Source organism: Leucopleurus acutus (genome assembly GCF_964270905.1).
Source record: "Leucopleurus acutus genome assembly, chromosome: 18".
Classification (NCBI taxonomy): domain Eukaryota; kingdom Metazoa; phylum Chordata; class Mammalia; order Artiodactyla; family Delphinidae; genus Leucopleurus; species Leucopleurus acutus.
Genome location: NC_139160.1, coordinates 5080985 through 5097452, shown reverse-complemented (window position 1 = coordinate 5097452; position 16468 = coordinate 5080985). Strand labels below are relative to the sequence as shown.

Sequence of the window (16468 nt, the reverse complement as noted above, 5' to 3'; positions counted from 1 at the left end):
CTGCATCTAGCGTGTGCTCAGTGATTTTGCCCAACAAACGAATGAATGAATTCGATGCTCCCTTTGAGAGCCACTTGGTGCAGGCAGAGGGCAGCAAGGGCCGGTCAGCTCACTGCCCCATGTCCTCTCCCCACCCCCACTTTCCACATCTGTAGCCCTGGAGTCTCGACCTTGTTAAAGATGTGAATTCTCACCAGGTAGGGGAAGGTGGTAAGGGTGGACTCCTATTATCAAGGACAGGTTTAGGAGAGGAGATGGTAAATCCTGCCTTACTGGTTTTGGTTGCAAGGGAGTGGTAGGAAGACAAAGGGCTGGGAAGGGCATGGATGTGGGGTCCTGCTCCACCTCTCTCACCTGTACCCCTACAGAGAATCTGCCTCCAAGTTATTTTTTTTCCAGCAGGTTTCTAGTAGCCATCCTTTTACCTCCACGCCTACAACTGTGCCCCCTTACATTACACCTGGACTGTTACAAATGCCCCCTAACTCCCAGCTATCTTCCGACATTTCATTCCACTCATTCATTCTGCACAGGTGTAGGACAAAAAAGCGAAACCTTTATGGCATTCCCTAGCTCGAGAATCTCGAATGGCTTCTTTACACCGGGAAAAAGGAAACCATTTATCCTGGAACACTATTTCTCTTATAAGTTTGCCTACTTCAGTACTCCATGAATTACTGGAAGGCAGGCTGCCCGATGGTTTTCTCTCTCCAGAGCCCAGGACAGTGGCTGGCAGAGTGGGTGCGCATGAAACAATCTTTGCTACAAGAGTGTCCCTCGCCAATTCCATTCTGTGTTCAGGAGATAATACCCTACACTGCACATCAGGGCACTTGGTCGTAAATGCAATCTGATACCTTTTTCATGTGTACAGCTCTTGTCTGCCCTCTCCAAAAGCAGAGGGCTTTTTAGGACAGACTCATATTCTCTTATGTCCACCATTTCTCAGGACTGTTACCACTACTAGGTACATATGTGCTGTACGGAGATGCAAAAATCTAGATTTGGAAGGAATTTCATTATGAAAAAACAATACAGACCATACAGTAACTGTAATTTATAAATTTTCAAATGGCAAAAGAAAAACCAATGTTAAGCATTTGAGCACAAAAGGGCTGGATTTGGGGTCTTAATAAGTACCTGAAAGCAGACCGGTGGATCTGGGCAAATTGCCTAGAAGCCCAGTTTGAAGGATAGTACAAAGACTGTCTCTGACTCTGAATTTTCCTAACCGGAAAAGATGACCTTTGTCTACCTATAGTCTTAATAACATGTTTAAGGGAAAAAAGAAGGGTGGGGAATGGTGGGCCGTAGAATTTGGTGTGCTTTCGTATTTCCGGAAATGCAAGACACTCTTCGGTTCAGAATGACACTGATAGGACCACTTTCTATGTAGACACCTTTTCATCTCCACAGAGATTTTGTAGACCCCTATGCATTATAACAACTAATTAGAACACTTAGATGTCACAGCTATATGCAATTTATAAATAGTTTGTAAAGTGCTTTGAAAATGGAAAGTGCTAGGCAAGTACTCAAATGATTATATATTAAAAGCCTTTGACATATAAAATCATTTTATTTAATAACTGGCTCTTTAAAAGGCACAGTACTTTATAGCTAAACAGAACTTCTGAGCTTGAACCATTGATATTTTATTTAGAGTGAAATGCTGTTAGCAAATCAGACACTGATCAAGTTTTTTTCAGTTTATATAAATAAATGTATGATTCTTATCTATCTCCCTCACTTTTTCATCGACCAGTTCTGCCTTCCCTTAGGGTCCTGCAGACTTTTTGCAAAGATTCCTCCCACACCACAGTGACTCATGGTTATCCTGCCTGCCCTGCCCTGTTTTTTTCCTTTCGCACGTCTGCCTTGTCAAGGTGTTTTGTATGTTCCTGAGTTTACGGCTACCCTAAACAGGTTCAAGACTGCATGCCACATCATCAGTGACAATAAATCCTTCTAGGAGCAATGAAGCCATGAGATGTGGCAGGTGGCCACCAGTGGGTGCATCTCCACCAGTGGGTGTACTGTTATTGATAACTCCAGTCTACTATCACCGTTCCACACTGTTATGTCCACTAATTAAACTTGGCTTTCATCTCCTGACAGGTCTTGGTTCATAGGCATTGAACTTCATTTAAATAATCCTGTTTCCTATCACCACCAAACTACTCATAGGCAGAATTGGAGAACAGGCAAACAAGTGTTTGATTGTTTACCACTATGCCTTTAGGACTTCCTTACATCTGCAAGTGCTAATGTCCTCACACTGACATTGGCTTTCTCTTACTATTACCCTGGGAAAATACTCCCTGTCCCTGCCCTGTAACTTTGATCCTTCCCCATCCATTCCTCCTCCCACTTAATTTAGTCTCCGACGTCCTACAGTATATTTTCATTATTGGAAAACCCAAACTAAGCCATTCTTCTTGTACGAGTGTTAATGCTTAGCCTTTTTAGGCCCTAAACTAAGGCTGCCAGCTGCCCATCAACCTCCCCGTTAATTCCAGCCCATATTTTTCTGTCCTCATGTGACTCATGCATCATTCTCCCCTCTTTGAAAGTCTTGGCTTCCACAACTCGACTGTCTACAGACTTTCCCACCACGTCATTGGTTGCTCTTTTGCCCAACCTTTAAATACTGAGCTTATTCAAGGCTTGGCTTGGCCCCTCTTATTTATTTAAAATTTTTTTTTAAATTCTTTGGCCTTGCCACACGGCATGTGGGATCTTAGTTCCCCGATCAGGGATCCAACCCTCGTCCCCTGCAGTGGAAGTGCAGTCTGAACTACTGGACCACCCGGGAAAAGTCCCAAGCCCTCTTCTTAATCACATTCCAGTTTCTACGGATTTACCTCATCCTTATGGCAAGAACTCACGAAGTTTATCTCTATTTAAATCTCTTTCATGGCCTCCAACTCCTGTCTACAGATTACCTCATTCAACAGGGAACTTTGGATTTCAGTCACCTTCTCTACCTCCCAATCAATCCCCCCAACCCCCCACCAGGCTTCCCGTGTCAGTAATTTCGCCCCATACCTCGATAGGAGTCACCCTTCTCTTTCCTCACCTTCCACATCCAATTCCTGAGGTCTACCAATTCTGTGCCAGTTTGGCTCTCAGACGTATCTCAAATCCACAATCTTTTCTCCATCACTAGCTTATGGCCCTTCCAGGCCACTTCAGCTCTTACAGTTTATCTGCTTCTACCCTGGCCTCTCTACAATCCATTACAACACGCGGTGATCAGTTATTCAGATGTCTTCCCATTGTACTTCCCAAAGTCCTTCCCACACCAGAGCTCTTCCCGTGGAGTCTATCGTAGGCCCTTCTCCTCCTTGCTGGCCCTGCTACAGATATGCACATCTTTCAAGACCTTTATTTCCTCAAACCACCAGTGTTCTGCTTCAGGACTTTTGCAAGTGCTATTCCCCCAGAATGCTTTTTCTTTTTGCACTGCCAGCTCCTCTTCCTGTAATCTCTGGAAGGTCCTCTCTGCTTCCATACCTAAAGCAGATTCCCCTCTCAGAGTACTGGGGGGTGGGGTGCTCAGGTTCAAAGGTTGACAGATATTTAGGGTGAATTAAGAGTCAAGTGGGGGTCGGACAGGTATGAGACACAAGGCTGAAGAGGTAAATAGGGCAGCTGTTAAGTGTGATTTAGGAATATTTTAGGTTTTCCAAAAAAATCATTTTCCCCACATGCAAGTTTCCTCTTCCCTGTCCTTACTTTCTCTCAAATACTGTTCCTTTTACTGTAACCCTGGGTTATACTGAGATACCTACCCAAGGACTGAAAATATTATCTGGTCATCCCAGTTTTCTCCTTCTTTAATATATTAGCATCCTGAAATTAGAGCACTGAACTGGTATCTGTCTTATAAATGCTACCATAAAGATGGAGCCTGATACCACCTAACATTCTCACGTGAAACCAGAATTCTCACAATTCTTTCAAATTATTTCCCACCCTTGCCCAATCTACCAATCATAGCAAAGGATGCAGTTGTCTCATGAATTACTAAAAACATCTAGGAAGAGGCCAAGTCCTCCCTTCACTCCCACCTTTCTTGTCTAGACTATCCACATCCTATCTGGGCTCATGCTCTATTGCATCTCTCCCTCGCCCCCAATCACAGGTGTGCATACACATTCCTTTCAATTCCCTTGATCAAAGTCCTTGTCTAGGGCATCCCTGGTGGTGCAGTGGTTGAGAGTCCACCTGCCGATGCAGGGGACGTGGGTTCGTGCCCCGGTCCGGGAAGATCCCACATGCCGCAGAGCGGCTGGGCCCGTGAGCCATGGCCACTGAGCAACAGTGAGAGGCCCACGTACCACAAAAAAAAAAAAATCCTTGTCTAGGCCTCTGATTATCTCATAGTTTCCTCACTTTCAATGTTGGTTCAATTAAAAGAAAAAAACCCCCACAAAAACCTAAAATAGTCAACCTCGAGGACAAAGGAACAAGAACCACTCAAATCAGTTTAAATAAAAGAGGGAATTTATTAGAAGAATACAGTTTCTTGCAGGGACTCCAACAGCTGAAATGGGTTAAGAGCTAGAAGCAGGCCTCTCTGCAGGACAGATCATGTAATAACAAACGTTTACTTCTGGGTTTTGCAAGAGCACGAATAGAATATCCTAGTGGTCAGTCCTCCCTGTATAGTGCATAAGGGACTAGAATGTGGCTTCATTTCTGCTGGCTTTTTGATCCTTATATTCCTTTATGCTGGCCTCAAACTTGTCAAGCACATGCTGGCAGACATTCATGAGCTCAGTCAGGCCTCTCTGAAAGGGCTCAACAGCTGGAAGGGCACCTCGAGTCTGTATGCGCAAATTAATTTTGCTCTCTGAAGGATGGGTTGTAGTATAACCACAAAACTCCACTTCCGGGTTCTTCATGATCATGTAACGAAGAGAATTTCCTAGGGTATGGTCCTCCTCGTGCAATACAAATGTCACACAGTGTCTATCTGTCCCAGCTGCCTGGACCATTTCCAGGGCTGTCTTCCTCTCGCCTTCAGCCATTGGGGTCTTCAATCCAGATATTTTTCTACACACATATTTTTTATAAAAATGAGATCACACTGAATACGGTTTTGTAACTAGCTTTTTTCATCTACTATATCACAATTGCAACACGTTATTACTCTAATGCACTCCAATTACACAGAACGATTAGCATTAGCCCTTATTATCGTCCTGCCTCCACGTATTCTAGCAGTCAATAATTTATTGCCTCCGATTTCTCCCTCTTCCATTTGGCCGTCCACATGGCCACAAGGGGAGTGTCCTCAAAACCAAAAAGTTTGCTAAAATTTTCTTTTGGTAGGCTCACAAGAAAGGAATAGGATTAGAATAGGGTGGGCCTTGCTAAAGGATGAGAAGGAAGTTGAAAGGCGTGGAAAAGCGCAGATTATAATAAAAATAGAAACTAAAGATCATCAACGTGCAGGGCCAACTAGGGCTTCCGTTTGCAGGAGGTAAGGAAATTAGAATGGAAAGTCTGAGAAGAGCACCAAGCATGAGGGAGAAAGCGCTCAGCGCACAGAGTGGATCAATTAGCGCTCGGCACAGAGGAGGGACTTGGGCCCGACCAACACACCACCCCCATCGCTCGGGGAACAGTGGCCTGGTGCACGTTAGCTTTATTTGCTCTTCCTGTTCCAAATGGGGGTGGGCAGTTAGGGAGCTTAACTCTGGTCTCACAACTCGTGTTCCCTCCTTGATATCGAGTGTACTGAGAGTCTCCACTCAAGCAACCCAGGTGTCCCCCCCTCCCTTCCCGATCGGGGCCCCTCTCCCCGCCCTGGCGCCCACTGCTCCCTCCTCGACTGTCCTCCCAGCCAGGCCCTCGCTGCCAGGCCGGGCCGCGGAGGCTAAGGCCCCGGTCGGCCGCGGGCTCCCGGCGCAGGGCGCGGCCAGCTCCTCCCGTCCCCTTCCTCGGCCGTTACCTCTCCAGCTCCTGGTCGTCTTCCATGGCGGGGGCGACTTCCGGGATCCTCAGGTGGTGCTGACGGGCCGGAGGCGCTGCCCCATACCTCGAAGCGAGCAGGCGCCGCAGGAAGGAAGGACTGACGGGAGGAGCGCGGACGGAAGGAGGAAGGAGGAGCCGCAGCGGCGCGGCAGGGCCCGGCCACTGGGCGGGGCGTGGAGACTCCGCCTCGAAGCCTCGCCCACGGGCCCCGCCCCCGGCGCGCGGAGGGCGGCGGCCAGGCCTGAGCGGTTCACCTGCGCTCCGGAGCGAGTCGGCCCGCAGAGCTAGCCGGGAGGCTGGTGCGGTCGGGCTCCTGCCCCGCCCCGAGGCCGAGACCGGCCAGTGGGCGCCGGAGCTCGGCCCTTGGCACCTTCCCTCCAGGTGATGGCGAAGGGGGCGGGGCCTTACTTGCCGCCCCCAGATCACCTTTCTTCTCGGTGCCAGGATCGGGCCTCTTTCTGACTTGCTGCTGGCCCGGTGGGTGACGGGATTAATCCTAGGAAGGACCTCACCTCCCGGGGACGGGGGCGTTCATGGCACGACAGACTTAACACTATAGTTGAGCAACACACTTTGAAGAATTTCACCACAGAATAGCATGGGTGTAACACGGTATTTGTCTCATCTGGGATCTTGCAGCTGCACAGCTCAACTGGGTCAAAGGACAAGCGTTTGTTTTTTATCTTTGGGGGGAGGGGAGGAGTGAGAGTTTGGAAGGAAACTGTCCCCACTCCCCATCTTTTCTCTTCTAGGATCTCTTTCTACCCCTGGCGTATGTCCTGCCTCGCTTCGGACGTCCTTTTCCCTTTACCCTTTTGGCCTCTTAAGCCTCCTCACCTGCGGAACCGCCCGCTCACCTTTGTTCTCAGGTGCCCCTGCCCCCGCCTCGGCAACCTTTCACCACCCAGACTCGCTCTCCGCCCTCCTTCTCCCTTCGTACCTCTCCGCTCTCGGTCCCCTCAGGTGTTCTTCTTCGCCAATAACCCTCTCCCCTCCTGGTGGTCCTGCTCCCCTCGCCCCCATCACCCCGGACAGCCCCGGTCCCTACCTCCGACCCCCGCAGTCCTCCCACCCGACACGCCCACAGCTCTGTTCCTGCGCCACCTCTTCTCCTCACGCCACCCCCGATCCCCTAGATGTTCACCACCTCCCCCAGCTGTTCCCCTCTCCTCCCGCCGTCGGCGGTGAGCGCAAGAGGCACTTCCCGAGCGCGGGCAAATCAGGCGGGCTGCGAGTGCAGCCGAGGGGTGGGGGAGGGCGGGCGGCGAGGGGCGGTGCGGGCTCACTCTAACTCCTAGTGACGGCCCAGGCCTGGCCCGCCCCCCGAGCTCTCGGATAGGCGGAGCCTCCCTCTGGCCCGCCCCTCCCGCCCTGTGCTGTCGCCGATTGGCTCGGGTGCGTGTCGGGTTGCGCGGCTCGGCCCTGGCGTTCGCCCGCGGGAAGGCAGCAGGGGCGGTTGAGAAGTGAAGTCTTGGCCAGAGTTTGCTTCTTGCCAGGAAATCGGCGGCGGCGGCGGCGATTCCCGGCGGAGCGGAGGCCGGCCGGCCCCGCGCTCCTTCAGCGGGCCGCGGAAGCGGAGCAGAAGCTGGGCTGCGGCGCCGGGAGCCGGGCGTGCCCGGGCAGGCGCGCTCCCCCGGTGAGTAACTTTGCCCTGCCCGCCTCGCTCTGCGCCGGCTCGCGGGTCCGGCCGCGCCTCAGGTGCGGGCGGCGTGGGGTGTGGGGCGGGCGGCGTGGGGTGTGGGGCGGGCGGAGCGGCGCCGCGGCGTCTTCCGCGCTCTCCTCGCCCGGCCGGGCTGCGGGGACGCGGACCGGTGTGGGGCCGCCGCGCTGGTCCGGGGAGGAGGGCGCGGGCTGCCGGCGCCGGGTGCCTGCCGTTGTTACCGTTTGGTGGTTCCGGCCACCGTCTCGCCGGTCTTTGCGTCGCTTGCTCCAATTTTAGGGAGGGGAGAGGTGGGGATGAGTTTTCTGTTCCCTGCGTGTATGTTGCCGTGAATGAGAGTGCCGCCAGCTGCCTTACCTCGGTCTTGTTCCCTGCAAAGGAGTGGGGAGAGATCATACCCTCGGTCCCAGCCTGTTGCCTGTGAATTCTCACCCTTCCCTTTAGACTGGAGAGGGTGGGAGAGAGATTTGACGTCTTCGAGGGAGGAATTTCAAAATTCGGATCTTGATTTGGAAGCAGTCGCACCCAGAGCACCATTCAGGAAAGATATCACTCGCTTTTCAGAGCTTCATGCCCTGTTTTAGACGAAGGACTTTCCACTTAGATGTAGTGTTTCTTCTGACGTTTCTGTGTACATTTAAGGTTATGAATTAGGACGTTCGTATCTGCCAGGAGCTACAGTACACTCATGCGTGGCCTTAACTGTGTAGCTGTTTTCTTTTTAAATCACAGAAACGAAATTGAATGAAAAGCAGCGGCGGTTCAGGAGGAGGAAACAGTTGTGAGCTTCGGTTGACTGGAACTGTCTTCACTTTAAGAATTTCACATTCTTGTAGCAGTGGTACTTATCTGTAGATTGGCTTTCGTCCCAGGACAGATTTTGATTTTTATTTATTTACTTTTTTTCTTGCTTGTACTGTGACGCAGCACTGATAAAGTTGATCTCAGTAGGTCAATTTTATTTCCTTGGATAGATTTGATTCCCATCTCCACACCCCTTTAGAAAATGGACTTTGATCTTGTATCCTTTTTGGCCTGTCAGAGCTTTCTTGAGCCACGAATAACAAAAGTTTTGCCTTTTTAGCTTGTCCAAGTCCCACACATGAGTTTTCCCATAGGGGTAAAATGTAGGCCAACTCGGAACCGAAGTAGAGTAACACTGCTTTTAATTTGTCCCACCTGTGTGTTAGCAGTCATAATTCTGTAACTTGTTCCTCTCTTTTTCTCATCGGGTTATACAGCTTTCATTATTTATTCATCTAGCAAACGGGTGTCTTCTGTGTGCCGGGCGTGGATGGCAGAGGTCAGCTCTTGCCCTGAACTGGCTCATGGTGTACCAGCTACCTGAAAGCAATTTGAACAGGTGCTGTGGGAACTTAAATGTGGGAGCATTTCTGCCTGGAGCTTGTTAAGGAAGACCTCACACAGGCACTTCCAATTGCTGAGAGATTTTCATTCTAGGCAAAGGGGCTGGCGTGCACGGTGTTGCTTTATGAGAGCTGCATATGGTTCCTCTGGCTGAAGCACACAGTGTCTGGGGTTGGAGTCGTGGCCAGGGCCTGGTGTATTATTCATTTCCGAGCACTTAGCACTTTGCCTTGCTTACAGAGGGCACTCAAATATTTATTGAACTGACTTGAACAGAAACATGAAGGATTTTGTATGCCGCATTAAGAAATTTGGGCTTTATCCAGTCAGTGAATACAGAGCTGCTAATTTTAAGTAGGAGAATGTCATGATAACATGTGCATTCCAGAAGGATAACTGTGGCAGTCTGGAGGATGGTGAGGGTCCAGATGGGAAGTAGGGAGACAGAGCAGGAGCTGTTATACTGTAGGGTTCAAGTGCTCAGCACTTTTCGATTCACGTTATCTGGGTTTGAATCTGGCTCTGTCGCTCATTATGTAACCTCTTTCTTCCTTAGGTTCTTCGTCTCGTAGGGTTTGGGGGATAAAACTTGAAAAACATGTATGCTACTTAGAATAGTGCTTGGCGCATGGGAAGAACTTGGTAGATGCTCCTTGTTATTCTGCGTGAGGGCAGTGGAAGTAGAGATGGTGCGGCCCTTGGGAGGTGTGATTGGTTGGATTAGGTAAGTGACTGCATATGATTAATGAGAGAGGGGTGATTCCTAGGTGTTTTGACTTGAGGGCATTGGAGTATACTGGTTAAGGTGGCTGTGAACAGGGATTGAATTCCATCACTTACCCTTAGAATTACTATCCTAACTGAACTTTGGTTCCCTGACATTTAGAAAACGATGTACTTGTCTAGTAGGGTTGAGGATCAAATGAAATTACGCGTGTAATGCCCTTGGCGAGTACCTGGCACATTACACGTGCTTAATAAATATTAGTTGTTCCTGTCGTGGTGATAACATCAACGAGCCAGCGGAATGCTGGAAGTTATGAGAAGGAAGAGTTAAAAACAATTGGTGGTAGGAATAGGGAAAGGAAGATAGTTTTGGACCAACCCATTGAGGTGCTCATGGGTGATTGAGAAGTCTGTGATGCAGTTGTTGGATGGATGTGTCTGGCAGGAGCTAGGAAAGAATGGAAAAGAAAAACAAGAGTTCACATAAAGCCGTGTGGGTGTGGTCAGCTTTATGGAAGATTTGGGGGAAGGGGGACAGAGAAGAGGTTTACATACGGCAGTGCCAGGAGTGTTGGTGTCGGATATTGGGCATCTCTAGCCTTAAAATGCATTTTGGCCACCATCACAAGGGAACTCCAGGCTCCTATAATCAGGTTGGCTCTATGCCCTTCTCCCCCTCCTCCTCTTCTCCTTGCTGATCGCGCCCCCAAAATCCAAGTACTTTTTAATTTTGTTATGCAGAGCCATTTAACTCTTCCTGTTTATGGGGCTAAAGTTCACTCTAGGCCCACCTTCCTATGCAAAATCCAAGGTTTCTAGAAGAATCAAAGTTCTCATTTCATAGGTTTACTTAGGAAGTAATGTTGGTTCTAAAATATATATATATATGTATATATAAATACGTTATGTATATCTGTGTATATCTTCATGTAAAATTATAGTTGTAGAAGACTTAGCCAGGCCTAAAATGACCCTGTTAAGGGGCCTGGGAGATTTACAAAATAAATCCCCTTTAGCTTTCCTGTCATGTCTCTTTTCCTCAGAAAGTACAAAAGAGTAGAAAAATCTGTGATTATGTAAGTTGTTTGGTTGGTTGGATAGAAGAAATGGCTATTTTGTGTATTAACTGATGAGAAGTTGTTAAGAGGAGTTTTTTAAGAAGCAAATGTTCATGATATACGTTCTGGTGATAAATGCATCTAGTTAGTATGTTTTTAAAGAGGCAGGTATTGTAGGCTCTGTCCTTCAGAATGTATGCTTCATAAGAGCAGGGATCCTGATTCGCTCACCGAAGGAGAGTCCCCAAGTACTAGAACCATAAATATTAATGTATGCATGAATAAATGAATTGGATCCATTGGCTTAGATCTGTCTTGGCCCACAGACTTATTGAAATCTTTGGAGCAATCACTGGTCAGAGGGAAAACAAAAAAGGGATTTGAACCAGCAAAGAAGCTTAGAGTATTTCATGTTCTTGTAGGAAGATACCGGAACTGTAACAGAATTTATAACTATTAAGATTCAGTGATTTTAATGCCAGCTGCTATAGTTATTTGCATGATTCCCTCCTTTTCCCCCCTTTACTGTGAAAGTTGTGGGGTGTAGTAGGGAGGAACAGACTTATGTAGGGATATTGCTTTGTTCAGAGTTAAACTGATGACAGCTATGTCATAACTTTGTCCTCTTATTAGCAAAACTCCAGAGCAGATAAGAGATTGATAAGAAAAGCTGAAAAGATAGGAATAGAAGAAGTGGTGTGGGCAGAGAGGGTCGAGCATAGTTTATGCCTCTATCTTCCCAGCCTCGAGATTTAATACTATTACTTCTGATAATCAGGATCCCTCGGTGGAGAAATTATGTAGGGGAAATTTTTTTTTCTCAGAATTGGACTGGGAAGGAGAAATGAGAAATAGAAACAAGTGTGGAAAATAGGAATAGGCAAATAAAACTTTACGTACTATGTATATATACAGGTATACTGTAGGAATTACATATATCGTGTTTCTGTGCTTCTTTGTATAGATGAGTATATTATAAACTATCATGTGTTCACTTAAAAAGCATACCACTTTTATGTAAACAAATGATGTTTTAATTTTTTCCTCTATTGAAACAGTAATCTTAGAGTTCTTTTAAATAACAAATTGCCCTAAAGTGTATAATGGGGGCCATTGTAAAAAATGTTCATAACCAAGTTATGAGGATATATATGTTATTAAAACAAGGTGTACTTGGCTTTAGTAAAGCTTCCAAAGGCTCTGTTGGTTATTACTTTGTTTTATAGGTAAAAATAAAGTGAGTCTGGTATGTATTTATACCCCTTCCCCCACTCACCCCCCAAAGTTGGGATTTTGGCTACCAGTATTAAAAATTAATCCTTCATCAGAGTTCTTAATCCTGTTCAGTTAAACTACATAGTTATTGAATCAGTAAATTGGAGTCCTTCGCTTATATCTTTTTTCATTGTTTTATTGTGACTATTTCCACTTTTCTTCCACATGATTTTAATGTTTGCAGTTTGACTTTCAATTTAATTGTATTCAGCAAGCAGCATACGTGATGTGATCAACACTGGGCTGGCTGTGAGGGACACAAAAGATTCTCTGCCCTTGGAGAACTTAAAATCTTAAAAGACATTCAGTCGTGGAGTTAATCATTCCGAGGCAAGAGGTAGATGGGCCCCAGGTTAGACATTTACGACTAGTCTCCTGTTTACTCTTTGAGACAAAGATAATAACAGGAACAGGGTAAGCGACTGGACTTTGTCTCCTGTGGACCCTTCGAGATAACGGTAATGGCAGGAGCAAAGAGGGACTAAGCCCTGCTTAGGTCAGGAGGCCACATATTTCTCATTCTTGGGGTCAAGGCGACCTCCCACACTGCACTTGCACAGAAGGGGTCCTCAGGGGAGGGGACAGTAGCCCATAATCTGTCCTGCCAACCTCCCAGAGACCCTCACACTGGAATCCATCTTGGCTAAAAGATACACGAGTATACGGGGGAGGGCCCTGAGTCAGACCAAGTATGGGATGGAAGCAAGATGATTAGCCAGAGGAAAACAAAGACCTGGAAAACTGCCCCTATATAAGCAATTTAAGCCACCCCAAAAGCATGTGACTCTTTCTCTGAGCCTGCCCATGTGTCTGCTTTTCTAATAAACACCTGTTTCACTATTTTCTGTCTCTTTGCTAAAATTCTTTTTACAAAGGAGACAAGAGCCAGGGCCCTGCTTCTAGCCACTAGTGCCTGGTGGTCGAGTGGTTAGGAGTTGGCGCTTTCACTGCCCAGGTCTGGGTTTGAGTCCCGCTCTGGGAACTGAGATCCTGCTTCAAGCTGCCGCCCACTGTGGCCGCCTCACATCAATTCAAAGCAGGTTGACGAATACCGCTGGCTTCTAATACCTGGCTCCCCAACTCCGTGGCCTTCACTTCCACTGTATTTTGACATTCCACCCTGTTTTCCACATTAGAGACCTTACATTTATGTACCCTGTTCTCTGACTGCAGCCTCCTAGCCTATCCTTCCAGCTCTCTCACACCCACAAGTGCTCTTTTGGTGCCCTTCCTCTGGGCAGAGATGGTTTGCCAATCCCTGTATTCCACCCCACCTCCCGTTCTCTGTTGTATTAACATCTGTGGAATCTATATGCTTTCACTGGCACCTTGCTTCTCTTGAACTTGCTTTTGTTCAGTGCCTGCCAGATAACGACCCTGCTGGATTAACTGCTTCTCCTTGAGTTGCTTTGGCAACGCTGTTAGAAAGCCAGGCCCTCAGTGCAGGGCATCACCTCTCAAACAACCCATCCCCTGCACTCCCCTCAGTCAATTATGTTTATTTGGCATCTACTGAGTGCTCTGACGCTGAGCTAAGAATTCGGCAGGCAGAGGTATCCTCATAGAGCTTACATTCTAGAGGAGATAGACATTCATCAAATAATAGCACACATTATAGTTATAAAGTACGGCAAGTGCTTTGAAGAAATAGTGTAGGGCTGTGCTCTAGTCACCTGCACTTGTGGCTCTTGAAATGTGCGTGGTCTGAATTGAGATGCGCTGTGTCACTACACGCCAGATTTTGAAGACTTAGTATCAAAAAGGATAAAATAGCTCAATAATTTTTGTATATGGATTACATGTTGAAATGGTGATATCCTGGATATGTTGGATTAAATAAAATATTAAAAATAGTTCATTCACTTGGCTACTAGAACATTTAAAATGGTGCGTGTGGTTCACATTCTGTTTCTGTTGGGTAGCAGTGGCACAGGGTGTTGTCTGGGGTATAACAAAGGGAACTAACCTAGTCTCTGGGGAGCTGGGTGTCGCTGAACCCACCCTGAGGAAGTTGTCTTTGAAACAGGTATCTGGTTGAGTAGATGCCATACAGGTAAACCCTTCTCAGGCGAAGCAGTCAGAGGTGGGGATTGCACTTTGCAGGAGGGTGAAGAGGTGGGTGGGAGAGAGCTGGGGAAGAGTGGTGTGAGATGGGGCCTGGGAGGTAGACAGGGCCGGTCATGTGGGCCTTGTTGGCCCTAATCAGGGTTTGTTCTTGTCTCACTTATGGATTATTCTAGACCATCGTCATTCACAAACTCTTTATCAATCCCCCACTTCTACAGCCTGCAGATAATCTGGTCAGTTCATGAGGATCTGATTTGATTTAGCAGATTTCTGTCCCTCCCCTTCCCAGCTTGTCTAGGTAAGTCTCAGGTCTGTTAAAGGCTCATTTTTCCACGTGTGCCCTTGATCCCATCCTTCAGAGTCTCTTAGGAGAGCTTCATCAGTTAACTGCCTTCTGTATTTAATCTGTCTCCCTGCTGGCTTTTTCACCTGTAAGTATGCTCCAGTCCCAGACTCATAAAACAAAGCTCCGTTGACCCCGCAGCCCCTCTAGTTACTGTTCTTAAAGCATGACAAAATATTTTAAAGTTGAATATTTTATTGAAAGCAGTATATTCAAAATGTATTAATAGGTAGTCAATACAAAATTATTAACAAGACATTTGACTTTTTTCATATTACGTGTTTGAAATCTGGTTATACAGTCGACTGACGCTTGAACAACATGGGGATTAAGGGCACTGACCCTCCCAGGCAGTTGAAAGTCCACAGATAACTTACAGTCGGCCCTCCTTATCCACAGTTCCTCTCTATCTGGTGATTCGACCAAATGCAGACCATGTAGTACCATAGTACTTACTATTGAAAAATCTGTGTATAAGCGGACCCACGCAGTTCAAACTTGTGTTGTTTAAGGCTCAACTGTATTTTACACGTGTAGCCTATCTCAGTGCAGATGCTACGTTTTCAGTGGGTAAAGTAAAAGGAATCTTATCAAAATAATAATAATTTAACAAAAATATTTTATACTGCTTCAGTTTTTATTGTGGTAAAAAACATATCTCATAAAATTTACCATCTTAACTACTTCTAAGTGCATAGTTAAGTAGTATTAAGTATATTCACATCGTTGTAGAACAGATCTCCAGAACTTTTTCATCTTGCAGAACTAAAACTCTGTACGCGTAACAACAGCTCCCCATTTCCCCTCCCCTTTGCCTCTGGTAACCATCGTTCTATTTTCTGTTTATGTGGATTTGGTTACTTTAGATACCTCATATAGTTAGAACCATATAGTACTTGTCTTTTTGTGACTGGCTTATTTCACTTAGTATAGTCTAATGACCTCACGATTCATCCATGCTGTAGTATGTGACCGGATTTTCTTCCTTTTAAAGGTTGAATGTTCCACTGTATGTATATGACACATTTTGTTTATCCATTCATCTGTTGATGGACATGTGGGTTGTTGCTTCTCCCTCTTGGCTATTGTGAATAGTGCTGCAGTGAATGTGAGTGTGCAGATATCTCTTTGAAGGTCTGCTTTCAATTCTTCTGGATCCCAGGTCTTTCAATCCCAGAAGTGGGATTACTGGATCATGTGGTAGTTCTACTCTTAATTTCTTTAGAAAACCCCTATACTGTTTTCCATAGCTGCTGCACCATTTTACAATACTCAAGGGTTCCGGTTTCTCTGCATCCTCACCAACGTTGTTATTCCCTCTTTTTTGATAGTAGCCATCTTACCAGGTATGTAGTGATATCTTATTGTGGTTTTGATTTGTGTTTCTCTGGTGATGAGTGATGTTGAGCATCTTCTCATTATGCTTGTTGACCACTTGTACATCATCTTTGGGTTCTCGTCAAGTCTTCGGCCCATTTTTAAACTGGGTTATTTGATTTTTGTTGTTGATTTGTAGGCATTCTTTATATATTCTGGATATTATCCCTTTATCAGATATATTATTTGCAACTATTTTCTCCCATTCTTTAGGTTGCCTTTTCACTTCATTGTGTCCTTTGATGTGCAGAAGTTTTTGAGTTTGATATAGTCCCATCATTTGTCTATTTTTGCTTTTGCTGCCTGTGCTTTTGGTCTCCTATTCAAGAAATCTCTGCCAAATCCAATGTCATGAAAGTTTCTCCCTATATTTTGTTCTAGGAGTTTTATCGTTTCTTAAATGCATTTGAGTCAGATTTTAGATATGGTGTAAGTAAGGGTCCAAACAAAATATTTTGAACATATTTCTGAGATCTTATGTAAATAAGAGGGAAAGTTCTGAAATACATGGAGTAGTTTTAGTTTGGGGAGGATGGATGACATTGCTTAAGGACACAGTTCTCAAATGGTGCTTCTTACAGGTGATCCTTGAACAACAGGGGTTTGAAC

At 46.3% G+C, this 16468-nt stretch overlaps 3 protein-coding genes across 4 annotated transcripts in view; 1 reads left to right on the top strand and 2 right to left on the bottom strand.

Moving 5' to 3' along the window:
- The window catches only part of LOC309974568 (protein POLR1D-like), a 42403-nt gene extending 36326 nt beyond the window's left edge, over positions 1-6077 (bottom strand). Inside the window, exon 1 of the mRNA XM_082859233.1 lies at positions 5963-6077. Within this exon, the coding sequence (XP_082715359.1) occupies positions 5963-5988 (26 nt within the window). The 5' untranslated portion in view covers positions 5989-6077. The remainder of the gene's footprint in view (positions 1-5962) is intronic.
- Positions 4488-6064, bottom strand: POLR1D (RNA polymerase I and III subunit D). The gene is made up of 2 exons (XM_082859234.1): positions 5963-6064; positions 4488-5061 (listed from the first exon to the last, which is right to left on the bottom strand). The coding sequence occupies exons 1-2, from the start codon at positions 5986-5988 to the stop codon at positions 4686-4688; spliced, it is 402 nt and encodes a 133-aa protein (XP_082715360.1). The 5' UTR covers positions 5989-6064; the 3' UTR covers positions 4488-4685.
- Positions 6078-7515: 1438 nt separating the features above from the next.
- The window catches only part of LNX2 (ligand of numb-protein X 2), an 86451-nt gene continuing 77498 nt past the window's right edge, over positions 7516-16468 (top strand). The window contains exon 1 of one of the 2 annotated variants that reach the window (XM_082859289.1): positions 7516-7621. The gene's annotated coding sequence lies outside the window, so the exon portion shown is untranslated. The remainder of the gene's footprint in view (positions 7622-16468) is intronic. The other variant, XM_082859287.1, reaches the window with a different exon arrangement.